General features: G+C 41.2%; 1 protein-coding gene and 1 non-coding gene across 2 annotated transcripts; one reads left to right on the top strand and one right to left on the bottom strand.

Annotated features, from left to right (window-relative positions):
• Positions 1 to 7,794: 7,794 nt before the first annotated feature.
• Positions 7,795 to 8,331, bottom strand: LOC145098147 (uncharacterized). Its single transcript, XM_079035819.1, has one exon. The coding sequence runs from the start codon at positions 8,329 to 8,331 to the stop codon at positions 7,795 to 7,797; it is 537 nt and encodes a 178-aa protein (XP_078891945.1).
• A 1,057-nt stretch (positions 8,332 to 9,388) lies between these two features.
• Positions 9,389 to 9,495, top strand: LOC145103510 (small nucleolar RNA R71). The gene has a single exon (XR_013706597.1). It is a non-coding gene; the product is annotated as a small nucleolar RNA R71 (small nucleolar RNA).
• The last annotated feature ends 13,874 nt before the right edge of the window (positions 9,496 to 23,369 follow it).

Raw genomic sequence — 23,369 nt, 5'->3', positions numbered from 1 at the left:
ATTGGGTCGGGAGTTGACCAGGTGCCCAATGTTAGAAGGGACTTGCGAGAAGAGTTGGGGCTTATGATTGTGGGTGTCAGAGGATCGTTCCGAGCTGACATGATCGTTTTCTTATGTCTAAGGACAGAGTTTTAAGGATCATTCCTTCAGGAGAGTTCTGATAGCTGATCAGGCAGTGGGTCCTTAGTGGGATATGATCTTTCCGTTCCTCTGGTGTTTGACTGGGATCGATTAAAGAACTAGAGTTGGTTGGGGGTTCTTAGAGTCTGTTATTCGATGAGCGATTAACATGATGATATTTTGCGAGGGTGGTCAGGAAGGGAGATAGACCATTAGGGTTTTCGAGTTATGGAGAGTCAGATCGAGTACCGCAGCGGCAGAAGGGTATGTCCTTCTTCGGGGTCGGAGGTGATTGGGTTTATGTGTCTTTGAGAGAGATTGTTATGTGATATGAGGTCCTTTCGGTGGTGCTTCTCGGGTTCTTGGGTTCGATCTATGTGTTGATAAGGAGTGATTTCGAGGGCGAAATCTAATTAAGGTGGGGTAGAATTGTAACATCTTGTTTCAGATCGTCCGGGATTAGGCTTCGTGGGCTGCAACTTGGGTATGAGGAAGCCTTGGGGTTGCGACGAGTTGTTAGAAGCGTAGGGCATCTCGACACCTTTTAGTGGGTATGAGGTTCATTGGAATTGGATTTATATCGAGGAAGCTATGGAAGTTTGAAATTTTGGTAAGATAAGTCCCTTATTTGAGAAATGTGGCAGCTGAGTACGTTGGGCGTACGTGTGTGTACGCTTAGCGTACTCATGTGCGTGGTTTTTAAGCGGATCCACCTAGTACGTTGGGCGTACTAGGCACATAATAAATAACCCTAGTTGAGGGGTGTCCCTAGATAAAGAATGAGATGGCCTCATTCCTGGCCACCATCCTCAGTCAATAAACCCTCTCAATCCCTAATCCTCGTTCTTGAGCTTGTGTGTGTCCATTTGAGAGCTTTTAAGTGATTTTATGTGTTCTTGGAGTGAAGAAGAAGCTTTGAAGAAAAAGGAGTGGGATTCCAGGAAGTGGATCTGATCATATCTGAGTTGGGAGCTTCGTATAGAGGTATAAAGGTCCAAGCTTTCTCACTCTTTTGATTTATGCATCATAGTAGAGTATTTTAGGGTTTTATCCCAAAACATGGAGACTTTATGAGATATTGAGCTCCAGAGACCATAATCAACCCCCCTTTGAGTGTATTCAGTGGTGTAGTGTCATAAAAATCAAGACATGGACGTTGGAATCAAGCCATGCATGAGTTATGAGAATTTTGAGTTAATATAGTAAGAGTTTTATGTGTTTGTGACCTTATCAGCCATGTAAAGGCTTAAAGTCACAAGCTTTATGGAGTAAGAGCCATTACGGAGTCCAGATCTGGGATTTGAGTTAATGTCTTAACAGGTTAAGACCAAAGGAGTAGGAAAAGTGAATCTGGGAAGTACGTCCCGCGTACTGACCAAGTGTCCCCGATGGCCAATCTGGATTCGTGAGTACGATGAGCGTACCAAGGGAGGTATGCCCCGTGTAACCTCACTATGGACTTTTGGGCTAAGTCTCATTTTGGGCCTTGAGTGTTGGGCCTGGAGTTTGGGCTTGTTGCAACATAGTTTTGGACCAGAGGAATATATTTATGTGCTTTAAGCCCTTGGGTTGGGCTTGCCATGTTAGACTTGAGAGTCGGGCCTCGGGAGAGCCCAGTTGTTATTAGGCCTTGGTGGGCCCAATGGGTTTTTGGTTATGGATGGGTTGATTAGTGGACTACCATTAGACTTAATGAGTGAGAGGTTAGACTGAATTCCTAATTGAGTTAATTGTGGGTTTGGCTCAGAGATAGAGACCGGTACGTAGCAGCAATGTTTATAGGGGTTGTTCATCATCCAAGGTGAGTCTTCTCACTATACTTACCATGAGTGATATCTATGAGTGACCAGAGGGTATTTTGTGCTTATTTGAGTTTCATCATATTATGTATTTTGTCTATGTAATATATAAGTTATATCATGTGTTTTACTAAGATAGGACTACAGGGTCCAAACCGAGTTGTGGGACTGGACGGTTCCACTGAGACGGGACTGGAGGGTCCAAACCGAGCTGTGAGACTGGAGGATCCTCACTGAAACACATGACTGAAGGGTCTACACTGAGCCGTGAGACCCGAGGGTCCACACCAAGACGCATGATACTAGAGGGCCCATGATGAGTTATAGACATGAGAGGCTTACTATTTGTGTATGTGGTATTTTTGGAAACTCACTAAGCTTCGTGCTTACCGTGTTATGTGTTATGTGTTTTAGGTTTTTCTCAGGATCACGGGAAGGCACCGACTTGATTGTACACACCGGAGAAAGTGTTATATTTCGAGGATCCTAGATTATTAATCAAACAAATATGGAGTTGTGTTTTATAAATTAAATAAATGAGATTTTTATAAAACGTGTTTTGAGAATTATGTGATTTAAAAACGAATAATTTGTTGAAAATTTACGGTGTTACAAGTTGGTATCGGAGCCTTGGTTTGAGGGATTCGGATGCACCTTCGGGTATATCTGGACTCAAACTCAGGATTTGTGAAAAAATTTCAAAAGAAATGATTTTTCTAAAACGAGCAAGAGTTTCTAAGAGAAAAACGAGAAGGAGCAGTGTGTACAATTAGCTAGAGCCCGAATGGTGATTTCCCAAAATACCCTTACTTATTTGTGTTATGAGTTATTATTGAGATATTAGTGATGCATGCTAGAAGATAGGCTAGGCGTTTAATATTTTAGGTCTAGAGTTGCCTGATTTGTGATGCCTTAGCCTAGGAATGTTGCTATCTATGATGTGCTTTGAGTATGTGCGGAGTAAGAGTATCCAGCAGGAATCAATTAAAGAGAGACCTTTTAGTAGAGGAGTAATCTAGGAGAGATACTTAGATGAGCATTGGAGGAGCCTATTGAGAGAGTAGTTAGATACCCACGTAGGGTAGAGTTGCTTGAGTTCAGTGATACCTTTTGATTGTGAGTAGAGCAAGTGGAGTTGTAACCTAGAGTGGTTTTACGTGTTGGTAGATATTATTCGATGCCCGAATGATGCTTGCTTCATGCTTTGTGGAACTCTTGACGATGGGATTCAGCTACTAAAAGAAAATGACGATATTCAGGAGGTAGATGGTTGGCGTCATAAGGAGTTTTTTAGCAGCTGATGGCAGAGAAGTGTGAGAACCTACGAAGAGCCTAGGGAGTGACCTTAGTCAGATGAGTACGCTGATAGAGGAGAGTATTAGCTGGGGGGTGACCAGGTTTAACGGGATTGGTGATTGTTAAGGTTGAGCACTTGCTTAGGAAATCTGGAACGATATGTGTGGAAAGTATGGGTAGATGTGGCAGGTAGTATGGGCCCGTACTACTAAAAGAAGAGGACATGTACTCGAGATAAGGAGAATTCCAGAGGTTCTAAGTAGCAGATTGAGAGGCGATAACATGGTTCGGGTACCATGATTCGTAGCAGATCGAGAGGTGATCACATGGTTCGAGTACCATGATTCGTGGCAATTAGTGCTTCTAGTTTTACCAGTTATCCTGTTGTGATTAATTAGACTGAGATCAGATGTGATAGAGTATGGGGCCAGAGGGCCATGTTGAACAAGTTTCAATGGAGCATACCTTAAGAGGGAAATCGAGTTAGCTTCCGAGAGATTTTTGGTGAGATGCCAGTTGGAGTCGCAAGACTCAGGGATGAGTATAGATGATGCTTGTTGGAAGATCGCGGTTTGAGTTGAGCAATCGATTGATAGATGAGGTGTCACTTTCTGTGGAAAGAGTTGCATTGTCCCAGTTTCCTAGGAGATGCAAAAATAGATGGCGAGCTTTCGGTTTCAGAGTTTGGAGGTAAACCCCGTGGGGTAGCATAGGGTTGCAACCTTTTCACCTGAGTATTTGGGCAGTATGTTTGCAACGAGGTATTTCTAATACCTTGAGAGAGTCATTTGTGGGAGTAAAACGGAAGAGAACAATGAGGTGCCTTATTGAGGGAGACATACTTTTAGCGGCAATTTTAGGTGGTTAATATGAGTATATTGGAGTTGTGGCCCTTATTGATCTTCAAACTTTGATAGCTCCAAAAATTCTTTCAAACTTTTTGGTAATTTCTCTCTTTCTTTTACATGTATATCTCACGTTTTTTTCACTCAATTCCTACATGCTTAAGCAAAGGAGCTTAACTTCAACCCTTATTGGTTAAAGGCATTAGTCTAAGTGCAATGACTACATAAGCTCTCATGGATAGATTTCAGGTTTAGGCTGCAAAACATATTGTGCCATATAAACTACCAGATTACCTTTCATATATCATGGCTTTTCACTAAGACTTGGGAAGCCACAAATATACTATAACATATGTTGGCTCAGCTAAACGTTTGAGCTCTCACTGGATCATCCCACATAACACTAGCAACTTAAGTTCAAACTATTACTAGATTCAACTATGAGATTATTATTTCAAATCTATTAAAAAAAATTAAATTTACTAATTTTCTAGTAATTTACTTTTCCGACCCCCTACCCCACACTTATTACATACAATGCCCTCATTGTATGCATGGAAATAACTTGAAAGCAATAAAACAGACAAAAAGGAATAGACTCCCCTGGGATAGTAGTGTCGTGATCGAACTCCAAATGTATGGATAACTTGAACATCTCGAATATGGACATCTTCAAATATGGAATCTGGATCTTCAATAATTGAGATATGTAAATGTGCCGACGAAAATTTTGGAATCGAGACTTCAATCGTCAACATATGTGGTGCAAAAAAATCTTTAAAGCATAATGGAACAACGTGGGAAAGCATACGCTACATTGCATGGTTAAGAAAATGAGCCATAATTATCTTCATAATATCTCCAAGAAGAATGGTGGTGACCCATGTAACAAATATGAAAGAAAGGTCTTCTATATCAGTGAAATTATGGACTCACGATGTGATGTATAGGGATTCACGACGTGAGGTCGCATGAAAGCGAATTCTGAAAACCATCATTAACAGGCTCACGATGTGAGTAATAAGAGCTCACGTCGTGAGAACTAGGCGCATAGAAAGCAACTTCGCCAATTCTTCTCTCAGTTTGTGTACTTCAACCATTTGTCTTAATGAATTAAGACCCTTCTTAACTCTATTAGACATGACTCTTTTCTCTAACTCGCTTCTCTCTCGATTAACCCCACACTTATTTTTGATTGTGGGTCTCAACTCTCGACTCTAAATGACACGGCTAAACGTGTATACTCTCATATCTCTATCATCCCTTCCTGCGTTTTCTCTAATGACTTCTGAAAATAACAACCAAAGGAAGTAAACAAGAAACATAGCAACTTCAAATTTTTACAGTCCAAATAAACTAAAATCAAACAAACTAACTAAAAGGAAATAAAATGATAGGATAAACTAATCATCATCTTTATCTTCATTTGCTCCACTAGTCCCGGCTCCATCTCCACCACGGTTTTGATATTCACTCCACATTGGATAAATCGGATAGTGATTTCACAAGTGATGTGGTTGCTCCACATTCAAATGTCAAACCAAATTTTCTACCGTTCCTCTGATCCAGTATACACTCAAAGATAACTGATCAAAGTACCCTGACATATCTCCTCCATAAGCTGTTCCTCCCATGGTTGCATTATGGTGCACCGGTTGTCCTCGGTCTCCTCTTCCTGTTACATTTATTCTCCCTCTTGGCCTTGGTTGATGTTTGGGTTGCTTGCGGGGTTCCACATCATCATCTATCGGTATGCTCCAATGCGACCCCATGTTTACTACCACACGCATAGACTCCAAATAACCCATATAAAGATCATCTCTAGGTTTACGTGTCAAAGTCCTGGTCAAGCGTGGAGTAAGAAGACCATACGATTTTGCAAGGCGGGTAATGAAATGGCCCCCATTAATGGGGTACTGGCTCGTGAAATAGTGGCTTTTCTTCCCAAATAGTTATCCAAATGATATGGGATATTGCAGAAAACTCCCGGTGTGACAATGCTCCATAGGAAAAAGAGATTTAAGTTTGTTACTTTGTCCACATGCCTCTTATGGTTGATTGAAAAAGTGATCAACCGACGAAGTAGTCGGTGGATCGGGGATCTAATATGGCTCTCCTATGAAACACTCAAGTGGAAAGCTCCATTTGCAATTGACCCCCAAAAATCATGTCCAGATGCATCCGACAAATATTCTAGGGCTGCTGATCTCAAGAAAAGCTCAAAAACCGGTAACTGTGTTTCATGTTCCTCATATATACCCATCCGCCATCCAAATTCAGCGAGGATGCATTCCCTGAACTCTCCACCGAGGTGGAAAACAAAATCCCTTGATTAAGAAGGATCGACAGTATCCCCTTCAAAAGAAACAGAGGTGAAGAACTCAACACAAAGCTCTTGATAGACCAACTCACTGATAGCGAACAAATTACTCCACCCGTTACATGTGAAAGAAAAATCTCCCACAGAAAAATGTTTTGTCAAGAATGGATCCATCCTCTCCATTAACCCAATCTCCCGAAACCGTACCCAATCAATCTTTGGGGAAATGGCAAATTCTCTGTTGTGAAGCCACCTCAACTTATTTGTGAAATTAGTGACCACATTGGTAGGCATGTCCACGACAAGTCGGTACAATTACTGGCGGGAAGACACATGCCCTTGAAATTGTTCATAAGAACTCCTAGAAGCCATGTTTCTTAAGTTGAAGATTACGTAAGAAAAAAGGTTGTTTGTGGTGGATATGGACGAAATCGGGTGTGGGGGACCAAAGAAGGTTGTCGGCCGTTCGTGAGATTAGAAAAATGGGAGACAATTTGTGTTCTGATTTCTTTAATCTGTGGTCCCGATGTTGAAATGCTCATGTCGTGAGCATTAAAACCTCACGTCATGACTTCGTATGTGGGTTAAAAAAATGGGCCAGATAAAAATACCACAAGGTGGGCTCTTGGGCCACAAGGTGGTATCGATTTTTTTCAAAAAAATTGTTCATTTTCTAATAAAAACTCTAATTTATTTTACCACTTGATTTTTAAGGACCCCATACTTGATTTTTACCATATTTAAAATAATTAAGATGATTAGATGACTAATTATCCTAAAAACCTACTAAAAATGAAAAAACTAAATTAAATACAAAAACAAAAATAAATTCAAATTGAGCCTGAGTTGCCTCCCGAGAAATGCTTCTTTTTGTGAAGTCATGAGTCGGACTCTGTGCCGCCTCACGTTGAATCTTTCGGAGTGTCCATCACCAATTGCACCTTTTGCTCTTTCCATCTTCTTTTGTATGATTGAAATCGTTGAATATATGTCTTTTTAGAGTTTTCTTTTTTAATTTTCACCTCATTTTCTTCAAGCTTTCTTTTAACCCCTTTATTTTCTTGAAGTTTATTTTCCACTTTTTCCTCATTCGTTAGCTCTATGGGAACTATCTTTTCAGCCATAGTTGAACTCTTTTCCTTGGAAGTAACCTTATCCTCGTCACTTGATAAGTCTTCACTTTCCTCGTCACTTACCCAGGAAGTTGGATTTTTATAAGCAATCACTTGAAACACATGTGGAACTGATGCCCTCGGTTTTGTGGGTTATCTTGTTGAATCATCTTAAGTTCTTCTTCCATTAGCTTCTCCAACTCTTCAAGTTCATCTTCTTCATCCATGTTGAAGACTTCTCCTTGAACATTATTCCCTTGAAAACCATCTTCTACTCCAAAAGTAGTTTCATCATCTCCAACTCACAAAGCTAACTTGGACTTGCGAATGTCAACCAAAGCTCGAGCAGTATTTAATAGATGGCAGCCAAGAATAATTGGGACATTGTTGTCTTCTTTCATATCCATAACGACAAAATCAATTGGAAAAATAAATTTTCCAATTTTTACCAAGATGTCTTCCGCAATGCCTCTAGGATGTGTCACTGAACGGTTAGCCATGTGAATTGTCATTCTTGTAGCCTTTAAATCCGGAAGATTAAGCTTTTGAGAAAACGAGAAAGGCATTAAATTTATGCTAGCTCCAGAATCAGCTAAGGCATAAGTCTTTGTATTATTTCCAAACTCACATGGAAGAGTGAGGCGTCTAAGATCTCCCATCTTCTTTGGTAACTCTCCCAAGACAACCTTGGAACTTTGCTCACTAAGAATCACCTTGGAATTTTTCTTTAATTGATGGTGAGTATCTATTAAGTCTCGTAAAAACTTCACATATTCGTAAACTTTAGACAACGACTCAATGAAATGAGTGTTTATTGGAATACCCTTCACTTGCTTCATATATTTCAAGTGCTCCTGTTCTAGTGGATCAATATTAGCTCGGGACGGAAACGGTAAAGGAGGACGATAAGTTTTCAAATTGGCTGAAATTTTCTGTTCAAGCCGTTCCCACGTTGTGATCTTTGAAGGCTCTCATCGTGAGCCCGATGTTTCAGCAGAATTTTTCTCGTCGAGTTTCGAATTTTTCGGCTTTGGTTCGGACTACTGCGGCTTCACTTCTAAAGCTTCTAAAGACTCATAAATAGCATCTTCTTCAGTTTCAACCACCATGACATGTGATTGAGTCTTCTTGTCAAGAAATTATGGAGATAATGTTTCATTCACCAAAGTTGTTAGTTGACCAAGTTGGGCTTCGAGATTTTGGATCGATGCTTGATGATTTCTTAATAATGCTTGTTGGTCAATTATCATAGCCTATTGATCTTTCATCATGGTTTGTTGATTCTTCATCATAATTCTTTGATCTTTTATAGTTGCATCTGTCTCATCATGTCTCTTTTCTGAAGCCTTTATAAAACGAGCTAACATGGTTTCTAAGTCAACTGTCTTTTCAGCTGGTTGTTGTTCCTTTTGGTAGAAGCCTCGGTCAGTCTGCCTATATATTTCTTCTTTCTGCTTCTTGTACTCTTCATATGGAAACCACTCCTTCCTTGGTTTTCTCCAATCTTCATCATATTTATCCCCACTTGAGTAAAAAATTTGAGCCTTTTTGTTCCCATTATCATCTAAGGAGCAGTCTTTAGTCAAGTACGGACCATTTCATTTTTCGCATCCAAATCTAATAACATGAATTGACTGGTCCATTTTCATCATTCTTCTGCCCATACTATTAAGCATGGCTAGCACAGCAGCCATGTCTTCAGAATTTCCTCCCCCAATGCCTTTAACTCCACCATTCCTTGGATTGTGGTACTCACGAGAATGTTTTGCGAATTCTTCAATTAACTCCTTGATTTCACCCGGATTTTTCTTTGTAAGTGGTCCTTGAGAATCAAGGAGTTTCCTTGTCATGACATTTACCGCTTCATAAAAGATGGACACTTCTTGTTGTATATTGAGGTCATTTTGAGGGCAATTTCTTAGTAACCCTTTATATCGTTCCCATGCCTCATAGAACGACTCCCCTGGTTGTTGCTCAAAGTTGGCTATTGCCTTATTGAGTTTAGCTATCTTGGATGGTGGGCAGAATTGTTCTAGAAATTTCTCGTGCATTTGTGCCCACGTAGTAATTGCACCATGTGGAGGTGCTTTCAACCATTCCTTTGCAACTCCTTTAAAAGTGACCGGTAGCATCCTTAACAAGACTGTCTCCCTAGGAACATTTGGGACAATGAAATAGTCTAAAATTTCATTGACCTCATCTAAATGCTTGTAAGCATCCTCATGATCCTTCCCAGAAAATGATATATCCTTAAGCGTATTAAGAATGTGTCCTTTCAGTTCGAATGTGGGAGTCGCAGGAATTGCAGGTTGTACTAAACCAGGACCAACATCATCTCTTATTCGCTTCTTGTAGGCTCCCATGGAAATATCCGCAATATTCACCATCTCGTTTTTTGGCTCGTCATCGGGTTCGCTCTTTTCTAGTTCGAACTCGGGTTCTAATTCATATTCGGATTCTTTTGGACAAGGCATTAGATCAAATCCTTCAACCTTGTTTTTGTTCTTCGAAAATGTACTTGACTCTCTACGTTCTTCCCTTTCTTCTTTCCAAAAACTAATTTTAGATCTTTAAAAGGAGACTTCTTAGGTGTTTGGTTTACTCCTTCGTCCTTGTTTGTCTTTTTGTGAAGGGCTGACTTAGGATCTTCAAGTGGTGATACCAATGATGTGATGGATCCTCGGGTCATGAACTGCAATAAAAACAAAAAAAAAACATAAAACTGAACAAAAGGTAAGTAAAAATTCCCTACTGACTGGTCACCACGACATGGTAAAGATTACCACCTCATGTTGTCGCATAAAATCTAAACAGAAAAGAAAAACGAAAAAAAAACGAAAATTACTAAACTCACATCGTGAGCCTAAGGCTCACGTCGTGAGTTTAGTACTGAAGCAAAAACTAAGTTGAAAACTTAACTTTTTGCAGCTTTTATCCCACAAAAAGGATTGATTAACCTAAAGATGATAAATTAACAACTAAAATAGTCGTTCCCCAGCAACGACGCCAAAAACTTGATGCGTGCAAATTATACCTACTAGTTTTAAATTTATAATTTAACTAACTTAACTAAATAATATGCACCTAGGCAGTGTACCTAGTCGGATTGTAGTGTAGTAAAGTAAGTTGGGGTCAAGCACAGGGAACATATTTAATTAGCTAAAATAATTACTCTAAATTAATCTAAAATCAAACAATAATTAAAAAGGTTTTTATCTAATTTTTCATGTTTAGATAAACTTAATTTCTTAACACAATTCAATTGATTAACAAAAACACTTATGTTAGTTCGAATGCACATTCCCTCAATGGTTTAATTATTAATTATGACAATTCCCGTTGGTTACCAATGAAAATATTATTAGCAATTCAATTCCAAATTTACTAATATTAAACTAATTCATGTAGAGTTATGTATGGTCATACATAATTTAACACATAATCAATTATTAGATAGGGTTGGAGCTATGTAAGATTGAGTTAACAAACACAATTATGTTTACAATATGAGTTCTCTAGCACAAGAAAATTCAATAATTTAATTACTTATCTAAGATTGGTTCGATCTTAGCTCTAATAATCTAATGTTCACTAAATTACTAGGTAATCAAATTCATGTAGATTAATAGTCGCTAACTACACATAATAAGAATTTAAAGCAATCTAGTATCAAATTAAGCATGCTAGGTATAATCAATCAAACACAAGACATTAAGCAACAAGAAAAGTCTAAGTCATTATAAACAAACCATGAGTTCCAGCTTTATCTAGCTAATAGAAGTAGCTATATTTAGCTACTCATACTAGCAATTGAACTAAAACAAGTCATATTCAAAAGCATGTTAAAGTACCAAACTAGAAAGTAGATTATGATCTTCTCCTTCTTCCTTGGTATTAAAACCAAATTTCTAGCCTTCTAAACCTGAAATCGACTTCTGGAAACTCTTCTCTCAACCAGCCAACCTCCCAAATTCGTAAGGATCAAGGATATATATATATATATATATATATATATATATATATATATATATCGAAATAACCCTACTCACGTCGTGAGCATAGGAGTCTCACATCGCGAATTTAGTAATAATTTGTATCTAACACGGACTCTTGCTTCACGATGTCTATCTTCTAGAATGTCCATGATCACGTCGTGAGCCTTAACTCCTCACATCATAAGGACGCATTTTGCTGGATTTTTCATCTTTTAGGACTTTAACCTCCAAAGTTCCAATCTTTAACGCTTTCAGTCCTTTTTCTTCAAGATGTCTTCTTTTGGCTGCAAAATATATTTTAACCTAATAAGTATCATTTATCTATGAAAATAAACAAAATATTAATCAAAATGTAATTAGATATTGCCTAAAAATATGTATATATGTGGCAATATCAGTGAGTATCCTCACCATACCAATGGGTCTAAGGTACCAAGCCCGGCCCATTTTGTGATATGCGGTACACTCATTGTTGTAGAGATATGTGGTATGATAGTTAGTTATGCTTTGTGTTATGACAGATATATATGTGATACTTGCAGGGAACACCATGGGGGAGCTCATGACACTTGCGTGTAAGACCATGTGGGGGAGCCCATGGCTTTTCAAGTGAAGACCATGGGAGGAGCCCATGACACTTGGATGTAAGATCATCTGGGGAGCCCATTACTTTCCAGCTAAAGACCATGGGGGGAGCCCATGTCACTTAGGTTTTAGACCATGTGGGGGAGCCCATGACATCCTGGAGTAAGACCTTGGGAGGAGCCCACGACATCCTTATATGTTTATATGCATGGCTTGTGTGGTATATGTAGTTGTTGTAGCTATATGATACGTGTTTATGTGCATTGTATGTGGGGTATGTTCTGGGGAACTCACTAAGCATTAGCTTACAGTTTGTTGATTTGTTTCAGGTACTTCTGAGCCTAAGGGCAAGGGCAAGGCTTGATGGCGCGGCGTGCACTCTCCGACATTTGTTTTGATGGGACACTCTGATGTTTTAAATAAAATGTTAATGTTATGAATTTTGAAAACAGTGGTTAATGTTCCATCATATTTTATGGGAATGTTTGGCTAAATAAAAATGAAAAACTTATTTGAAACTTTTGGGTAGTTACAAGTTGGTATCAGAGCCTTGGTTTGACAGATTTAGGCATACTATCGGGTGTGTCAGGACTCAAACTAAGGAAATGATAAAAATTGTTATCAAAAAAATAAAAGTTCAAAACTTCTTAAAGTGGAAAAGAGGAGAGTGCAATGTGCGTGATCGGCCGAGCCAAGTAAGTAGTTCCCCAATATGTTTGCCATGTTATACTGATATGTGAGTTATGATAAGCGTATGAACCTTACTATGTGTATGCTTTCAAAATTGTATACAGTTAGAGTCTTATAGCCTTAGAATGATTGATTTGGCCTTATTTCATGTTCCTTGTCTGGTGGTGGTCTTAGGGTAGAGTCTATTATTTGAAAGTCTATTTGATCCATTTTTGTGTACAATTTGCATGCATAAGGTAACCTGTTATGATTGAGTTCTAGTTTGATATGGATGGAGGAAATCTTAAGTTAGCCTAGGATTTGAGCTATGTGATAGTTGTGAGATATGATTTGTTTTGGGACTAATTAGAGTTATTAGGTAGGACCTTAGGGAAGGTACAAGTAGGTGTGGAAGGTAGTATTAGGCCTATACTACTGAAAGCACATGACTTGTACCCGAACCAATGTTAGGCCTAGAAGCTCTAAGGAGGATCGGTGTGGGAGGACCCCCTCTATAGACATCATGATCATTATGTTTTATGGTATTGCAATATAGTATGGTGATGATACGACACGGAGCTGGGGGATCAGGATCGGGATCTGGATCTGGTTCGGGCGATGGTACCAAGCCCATTGACGAGAGGATGTGTGAGCTCATCGCAGCCGAGGTTACGAGGGACATCCTTGATGCTAACCCAATTATATTTGGGATGGTCAAGGAGGGTATGATGGAGATCATGGAGGAGAGGCTCAGGGAATTCAGAGCCGAGATTGGTGCGGGATAGTTCGAGGCCCGAACTCCCTCGTTCCGGGAGTTCAAGGTGTGCGGGGCGTCAGAGTTTTTTGGGGTCAGGGACCCCATTGTTAGTCGACGTTGGGTGGTGGACATAGAAAACGCCCAACACACGAGTTCATGACCTGATGCAGTGAAGGTGGGGTTTGCTTCATGTATGCTGAGGGATCAGGCTCGGGATTGGTGGGGAGAGGTGACTAGCCAGGTGGGAGCAGCCGGTGTGGCTGAGATGATGTGGGCCGAGTTTGTTAGGAGATTTGATTTGGATTATGCACCACTTATTGAGGTGCAACGGCTGGTGAGGGAGTTTCATGAGCTTCAACAGACTACCAAGACTATGGCGGGGATCACTGCCAAGTTTTGGGAACGGGCATTGTTGATTCCACAGTATGCTTCTGATGATGACATGAGGAGGACGAGGTATCATTCCATGATGAGGGATGATATCCGCGAGTTTGTGATTTTTACAGGATGCAAACCCCTGAATGAGATGGTGGAGAAGGCTCGTGAGCGAGAGATGGAGTTGGACTTCCGCACAAAGCAGAAGCAGGAGCAGGGACAGACAGTAGTAGGTCAGGCTAAAAAGCCGAAGACCTCAGATTGTTCTAGTTGGGCCAGCAGGGCCATGGACGGTGTGCCAAGTGCAGTAAATCGCACCGTGGGGCTTGTCGGATAGCGGGCTCGGGATGTTATGCATGTAGCCAGTCAGGTCACTTAAGCAGGGATTGCCGCAAGAAGGGCTTGATTTGTTTTCACTGCAACCAGACTGGCCACAAACGGGCCGATTATCCGAGGTTGCAGGTAGTGGGAGGAGCAGTGGCGCCACCTGCACCCACCACGATGAGGATCACTGACGGCCGCCCCGCTAAGGCGGATATCCAGCGATGAAGAGCCACACGTTTCAGTTGACCACCGAGGATGCTCGGGCAGCGCCAGACGTTGTGGCTGGTACGTATTTTATCATCATATTCTATACTTATTGCATTTATTATGTGTATATTGTGCTTATGTATAAGGACCTTTTTGGTTAATGGTATGGCTGCCCACGTTTTGTTCGATTCGGGAGCTACCCAATTCTTTTGTATCTCTTGCGCTTAACAAGAAGTTTCGAGATGCACCAGGGACTATGGATTCCCTGCTTGAGGTCGATATTGCGGATGACCACACTGTGAGTGTTGCGAGGGTGTACCGAGATCATGTTCTGAATGTGTTTGGGGAGAGGTTTCGTGTTGATCTAGTCCCGATACCGTTGCGAGGGTTGAAGGTGATCGACAAGATGGACTGGTTGGGAGCCAACAGGGTCATGATAGATTGCGAGTGGTAGTTGGTGAGGGTTCAAACCCCAAGTGGGGGAGAACTGGTTATTCATGGAGAGAGGGCCTCACGGGGGCCGACCTTCTATTCAACTACGAGGGCCAGAAGATTTTTGTAGCAACGTTGTACACGATTTTTGGCATATATCATGGATACGAGGGTGGAGACCCCGAGGGATTTGGATAGTGTACCGATTGTATGGGAGTTTCGGGATTTCTTACCCGAGGAGTTACATGGAGTACCTCCGGAGAGGCAGGTAGAGTTTCACCTTGATTTGGTACTAGGTGCCGCTCCAATAGCCAAGGCACCATACCGGCTAGCTCGGCCTGAGATGTAGGAGTTATCTACACAGCTTCTAGAGCTACTAGATCGGAGGTTTATCCGTCCGATCAGTTCCTCGTGGGGAGCTCCGATCTTGTTTGTGAAAAAGAAGGACGGGGCACACAGGATGTGCATCGATTATCGAGAGCTGAACAAACTAATGGTGAAAAACCGTTATCCGCTACCGAGGATCAAGGATTTTTTCGATCAGTTGCAAAGTGCGTCCAAGTTTTCTGTGATTGATCTTCGGTCGAGGTACAATTAGATGAAGATTCGAGATGAGGATATACCGAACACAGCTTTCAGGACTCGGTATGGGCACTATGAGTTTGTGGTGATGCCATTTGGGCTCACCAATGCCCCAACAACATTCATGGATCTCATGAACAAAGTATGTAGACCGATGCTGGATTGGTCGGTGATCGTTTTATTGATGATATCCTTCTCTATTCTAAGACCAAGGAGGAGCATGAGTTGTGCATCTGAGGGATGTATTGGAGACACTGAGAACGGAAAGGCTTTATGCCATGTTCTCAAAGTGTGATTTTTGGCTGCGTGAGGTGCAGTTTTTGGGGCACATCGGCAATCAGGAGGGTATTTCGATTGATCCGGCCAAGGTTGAGGCTGTGATGCGGTAGGAAGTATCGAAGAACGCGTCTAAGATTCGTAGCTTCTTGGGTTTAGCAGGGTACTACCGGAGATTCATTCAGGATTTCTCCAAGATCGTTGTGCCTTTGACCTACTTGACCAAGAAGAATGTGACATTTCGATGGGGCACGGATCAACATATGGCTTTTGAGACCCTGAGACAGAGGTTATGCGAGGCTCCGATTCTAGTACTACCTGAGGGGTTGGATGATTTGTTAGTGTATTGTGATGCATTGATCTCAAGGTTAGGCGCCATACTAATGCGGAGAGGGCGTGTGAGCATGTACGCTTCGAGGCAGTTGAAGCCTCACGAGGCGAACTATCCCACTCACGACCTGAAATTAGGGGCAGTGGTGTTTGCCCTCAAGATTTGGAGGCACTACTTGTATGGAGTGCGGTGCACTATCTATACTGATCATAAGAGTTTGAAGTATTTGATGGATCAGCAGAACCTCAACATACGACATAGGAGATGGTTGGATGTGCTGAAAGATTATGACTGTGAGATCTTATACCACCAGGGGAAGGCCAACGTGGTGGACGATGCTTTGAGCCGCAAGACGGCGGGTTGTCCGATTGGGAACGTTTGTCTGAGGATGAATGTGGTCTCTCCACTGCTGGACATGATCATGAAGGCTCAAGTGGAGGGTTTAAAGAAAGAAATCTGGAAGATAGAGCGTATTCGGGGGCAAATTCCCTTGTTTGTCCGGGATGGTCAGGGGCTCTTGACACAGGGTGGTCGGGTCTGGGTACCGGTCACCGGGGGAGCGAGATAGAATATATTAGAGGAGGCGCATACGTCCATGTTCTCTATACATTCGGGAGCTACAAAAATGTATAGGGACTTGAGACTGAGTTATCGGTGGCCTTGCATGAAGCGGGAGATCGCCTGGTTTGTGGAGCGGTGCCCCACTTACCGGAAGGTCAAGGACGAACACCAGCGGTCGTATGGTAAGGTTCCGCCGTTACCCATTCCTATATGGAAGTGGGAGGAGATCACCATGGACTTCATCACAAAGTTACCATGGACAGCGAGGGGTGTAGATGCCATATGGGTGATTGTAGACCAGTTGACGAAGAGTGCACACTTTATTCCAATCACTGAGAGCATCTCTACTGAGAAAATGGCGGATATTTATGTGCGAGAGGTGGTGGGTAGACACGGAGTTCAAGTGTCAATAGTCTTTGACAGAGATGTTCGATTTACATCTAGATTCTAGAAGAAGTTCCATGAGGAACTGAGTACTCAGTTACATTTCAGTACGACATACCACCCCCAAACATATGGTCAAAGCGAGAGGACGATCCATACCCTCGAGTATATGCTTCGAGTATGCGTGTTGGATTTTGGAGGTAATTGGGATACATACCTCCCATTGGTAGATTTTTCATACAACAATAGTTACCATGCCAGTATCGATCGACCTCCGTTTGAGATGCTATATGGTAGGAGATATAAGACCCCGATTTATTGGGGTGTGGTAGGACATCGGGTCATGGGGGAGCACCGAAGTGGTGCTCAAGACTACTGAGTTGATTCATCAGGTGCATGACAGGCTATGAGTCGCACAGAGCTGTCAGAAAATCTATGTTGACCGATGTGATCGGATCTTGAGTTCCAGGTGGGGGACTTTGTGTTACTAAAGGTGTCGCCATGGAAAGGGGTCATCAGGTTTCGTAAGAGAGGCAAGTTGGGGCCGCGATATATTGGCCCGTATAGGATTTCGGCCCAAGTGGTCAAGGTGGCTTACCGCTTGGACTTGTCGGACGAGCTTAGCCATATACACAACACCTTCCATGTGTCGCAACTTCGAAAGTGTGTTACTGACGAGGCCACGTTCATTTCACTGGACGACATTCAGGTGGACAAGAGTCGAAACTATATCGAGAGGCCTGAAGCTAGTAAAGGTGCAATGGCAGCACTGAAGGGGCTCTGAATGGACATGGGAACCAGATGATGAGAGGAGGGATCACTATCCGGACTAATTCGCGTCAGCAGACTTCGAGGACGAAGTCTAGTTCAAGTGGGGGAGATTTGTAACACATGTTCCAAGTATCATTTAATTTATTTAATTTTAGGGTTTTGTGCTTGAAATCGGCGAGTTAAGGAGCTCCAACTCGTCGAGTAGAGATCATTTATGAGGACGCGGGATCTAGATCCTACTCGACGAGTCGGAAGTCCCCGACTTGATGAGTACGTGCTGTAAAGAAAAACCTAATTTTTAGGGTTTGCACCCTATTTAATGGACTTAATCCGCCACTTGTGGCCTCCCTTACCACTTCACTACCCAGAGAAGAAACCCTAAGTCGTTCTTTGCTGTTTCCTTGCGATTGAGAGGCTAAGAGAGAGTTTTTGATGCTTTAGTTGAAGGATTTTGAATATTGAGGAGCTTGGAGCGGGAAGGAGACTTTAGATCCATCATTTACAACGTTTGGACACCGTTTGAAGGTAACAAGATGTTACCTTGATAATTCTAGCATTATATCCTCTTTTTCTTGGTTTTTAGGCCATTTCTAGTGCATTTGTGAAGCATTTCGGGTGTTGAGTAAGATCTGGAGTTACAACTTCAGATCTGGACTCCTCTAGGTCCTTAGATTTATAAAGTTGTTGAATTTATCAAGTTTGGTCCTTCTTTTTGGCTAAAATCCCTCCCTTAACTTTTTGTTGGCAACTAAGAGCTTGCATGCACGTAAAGTTTGCAACGTTACATGGAAACCATGCCTTAGGAGGCTAGATCTGCAATCTGGAGCTTTGGAGTAGCTTAAAAATATATGAACATAAAAAGGACTAAAGGAACTCATCGAGTCCTTTAGCCAACTCGACGAGTCGAGTAGGGTTTACCCGTTTTTGAGATTTCGAGTGATTTATGTGAAGGATGGGGGTTTTCGGTCTGCATGGGTTTTTGGTCTTCTGGACATTTGGGAACTTGACGAGTTACATAGGTAACTTGGCGAGTTGAATATTTATTCGGGAAACTCTATGAGTTGTTGGATGCACTCGAAGAGTTGAGGTCAACATGGACTGTTGAACTTGACTTTGACTAGGGTTGATCGGGGTTGACTTTGAGGATATTCATGGTAATTCGGAATTGTGACAAGTTAACCACATGATGATTATAGGCAGTTGAGTTGGAGCAGCATGTGGGATTTAATTGATCTTAGGTTGTCAGTTCAGCATTCACGAGAGGTGAGTCTCCTCGCCATACCAATGGGTCTCAGGCACCAAGGTTGTCCCATTTTGTGATATGTGGTACACTTATTGTTGTAGAGATATGTGGTATGATAGTTAGTTATGCTTTGTGTTATGCTAGCTATATACGTGATACTTGCAGGGAAGACCATGGGGGGAGCTCATGTCACTTAGATGTAAGATCATGTGGGGGAGCCCATGGCTTTTCAAGTAAAGATCATGGGAGGAGCCCATGACACTTGGATGTACGACCATATAGGGGAGCCCATGACTTTCCAGCTAAAGACCATGGGGGAGCCCATGGTAAGACCATGTGGGGGAGCCCATGGCATCCTGGAGTAAGACCTTGGGAGGAGCCCACAACATCCTTATATGTTTGTATGCATGGATTATGTGGTATATGTAGTTGTTGTAGCTATTATGATATGTGTTTATGTGGATTGTATGCGGGGTATGCTCTAGGGAACTCACTAAGCATTAGCTTATAGTTTGTTGATTTTTTTAAGGTACTTCTGAGCCTAAGGGCAAGGGCAAGGCTTGATGGCGCGACGTGCACTCTCCGACATTTGTTTTGATGAGACACTCTGATGTTTTAAATAAAATGTTAATGTTATGAATTTTGAAAATAGTGTTTAATGTTACTTCATATTTTATGGGAATGTTTGGCTAAATAAAAATGAAAATTTTATTTGAAAATTTTGGGTCGTTACACATAAGTCATAAGTAAGAGGATGTGTATGGTCACTCCTTCGCCTTCCCTCGATCATCCGAAGTACCTTAAACCACAATGAAAAAAATAAGCCAAAGCTTAGTGAGTTCCCCCAAAGTACCAACACATAAGCATATAACATATACAATAACAACATGTATTGGGTCCACAGCTAAATGACTGGATTACCCCTGAGCCCACAACATAAGTCCGACTTGCCCTTAGGCCCACAACTTATGTCTGGCTTGCTCCCTGACCAAATCAGTCATTAGACTGAAGTATCATCAAGCCCTTAGTACGATTCTGGCATACCACCCGATCCTTAGCTCGTATCTGGAATGCTCCTAAGCCCTTGGTATGAGTCTGGCATGCCCTACCTGACCCTCAACTCATATCTGGAATGCTCCAGGGTTTGTTGGCTACCGCACGAAGCAGTACAACATCAACCCACCACAATATGTCGACATATAACAGATGACAAACATATACAAATAATTATGCAGACAGAAACAAAAGTAGTCATACAGATCTACCAGACTAGCATATCGGCAACTAGCATAAGCATACATATCTATTCCATACTCAACATATCCGCGTATAGCTGCATATCAAACCAATGGGCCGGACTTGGTGCCTTCGACCCGTAAGTACAATGAGGAAAACTCACCTCACAACTGGACAAAAGCTGATGATGTCTCGACTCCGAATCTCAGCTCCTACCGACACCTATCCATCCAAGTGACCAATCACAATCAAAATCCCAAAATACCGAAAAATACTTATAAGGTCAAACTTGGACAAAGTCAAGGTCAATCTGGTCAAAATCTATAAATCAACTGAGTCAACCCAGCCGAGTCAACTCAACAAGTGTACGTGAGGCGTGAGGTGTACTTTGGAGGTACGCTGGGCGTACTCCTCCGTTGACCATATTGGGGTCGTTGACCGCGTACGTTGGATGTAACCTAGGTACGCTCAGTGTAACCCCACACTTCTTTTTTTCCCATTAAGTGCTTAATATGACGTCTTAACATGTCTAAATGCAGATCCAAGGTCAAAATGTCATTAAGAGTCATACAGTTTCCAACTTTATGACCTGGGGACTCTCCATAACATGCATGGGACAAAACTAACCATCGGGACTCCATTTTTATGACTTAAGACCCCTCCTAGGGTATGAAAGGACAACTTAATGGATCAAGAACATGCCATGCTTAAGATCTATCATTTTGGGACCAAAAATCATCATTAAAACACTTATTTCTAGATCTATATGATGGAGGGACAAAGTTTCAAGATTTATACCTTAAAAGGGTTGCCAATGCGGTACAAATCCTAGATCCAAAGTGCTTCACTCCTCCTAGGTGAGCTTTAATCCCTTACTTATTCTTTAAAGCACAAAACAAACATTATTTAGCTTGGAATGGCTCCACAAGGCAAATTAGGGTTGCAAGAACGATCTAAGGGAAAGGTGGATGATGAGGTGAGGGAAAATGAGGCTATAATGAGGTTTAAATACGAGCTAAACCCTAAAATTAGGGTTTCCATATTTGGCAAGTATGTCGAGTGTACTAGGGCTCCCTAGTACGCTCTGCGTACACGCGTACGCATGACGTACTCCCCTAAGGCTTATTTATGAAAATGCCACCAATGCTCTTTATGCACACTTTTATTGAACTTATGGATCAAAATGCAACATAATTAAATTATAGGATTAAAATTAGAAGTACATTATCATCGAGATGTTATATCAACTTTGGTTGTTGACGTTTGGAATGGGTTAACTTTTCGTCAAATTTCTATTTTTAGAATATAGAGTTAGGGTTTGCCTTGTGTGGATTGTATGGAGGTGTGTAACATTAATCTTTTGGCTGTGTGAGCTGTTAGCTGTGGTCGACACGACATTGAGCTGAGTTTTAGTCGACTTTGTGTTTCATGTGAGTCTTCTCACTATACTTGTGGGTGGAAGGCACCAATGCCGACCCACTGGATTATGTTATGTAGAAAGACCAGGTGGTGGTACATGACAATTGCATGAAAGACCTGGACATGACTCCCATCAAATTATATGTAAGACCAGGGTTTGGACCTTAGTAGTTATATGTAGTATGCACGTTGTCTTTGTAATACTTGCACGGAAGACCAGAAAAGTGGCTCTTGGCACTTGTTTGTAAGACCGAGTTTTGGCCCCCGACCTAGCAAGGAAAGACCATGAAACAGTTCATGGCATAATGGCAATTGTAAGACTATGAATAACACATAATAATCTCTATTGTATGTATGTTATGTGGTATTTTTAGGAATTCACTAAGCTTTGTGCTTACAGTTTTATGGTTATGGTTTCAGGTACCTTTGGTTCTAAAGGGAAGTGTCTGACATGACTGCACTGCATTTCCTAGAGTTTCCGTATTGGCTACTTGTGATTTTTACTCTGATGTTTACATGATGTAATCACTTTTATTGGTTTTGGAACAACTTATTTGTATGATTTATTGTTTTTAAAAATGAAAATTTTACACTAAATTTTTGGGACGTTACAATTTGATTTTACACACTGGTCCTAAGCCCGATAGTGCGCCGATATGACTGCTGTCAGAGATAGGTAGATCGTCTAAACCGTTCGGGCTCTCAGTAGGGATCGCCCGTGTCACCTTTATGTCGCGGTCGGACTTGGGAAGCCTTCCGGATTCCACATATGTTATCAATGTTCAAAATATAATGTAACATTCTTTAGAGCATAGCAAAATCATATTCGCTTATCATATTCGAGGTTTTGAATAAACTAAATGACTTAAGTTGATTCTTGACAATCACACTATAATTTTTTTAGTTAACTAATACCATCCAAGTATTTGATTACATGTGAACCGACATATTTGAGTAGCCGAATGTAACTTTAAAATATTTTAAATATATAGTTCCTTGTAAAAGCTATATTATATCCAAAATTTGACAAGTATATATTTATGATTTAACATGTTCTAAGAATAAACAAAATCATTTCATTAATGGTATGGAATTTAATACTCCAACTAAGATATGATAAATCTTAGCTAATAATTAACTAAAAATTACGAAAAAAAGCAAGAAATTCATTCCCCACTATAATAAATGGAAAATGTTATCAGAAACAAAATTCCTCCCTAAAAAGAACAATTTCCTTTTTAACAAGGGTAGTTTTGGTAGCCAAGATATTTCGTGGCATTCTCGTAATATCAAACACATATGGAACCTAAAACCGACACAATATTATATTAGCTGTCATCGACGTCTCCGGTTCGCTGCGTTACCTCTAACCTCCTTAACAAAAAACAAAATAAAACGCTCAGTCCATTTACCCAACTTCACACTCCGCGCGTGCATACCAAGCCAAAATTGTAGTCAAAGGATTCCTCGATTTTGTCGCCAAACTGGAGACCAAACAGCGCGTGTACCACACGTTTACGACTTTACGCGTTTACTCGATAATATCTGGGTCTAATGGCGGCCAAAATGTGGCATGATATGCATGACTATGGATGGTGTAAATCATGCATGATGTATGGCAATGACAGCTCATCATACATTCATACCCCAAATAGAATTACTAATAAATCTAACAAATATTTCAAAAGTATTCGAAACATTATTTACTTTCCATTATTTTTCATTTAATT

Source organism: Lactuca serriola, chromosome 4 (assembly GCF_051521515.1).
Source record: "Lactuca serriola cultivar US96UC23 chromosome 4, Lser_US96UC23_V15, whole genome shotgun sequence".
Taxonomy (NCBI): domain Eukaryota; kingdom Viridiplantae; phylum Streptophyta; class Magnoliopsida; order Asterales; family Asteraceae; genus Lactuca; species Lactuca serriola.
Note: the sequence above shows the minus strand (reverse complement) of the source record. Positions and strands in the feature narration are given on the sequence as shown.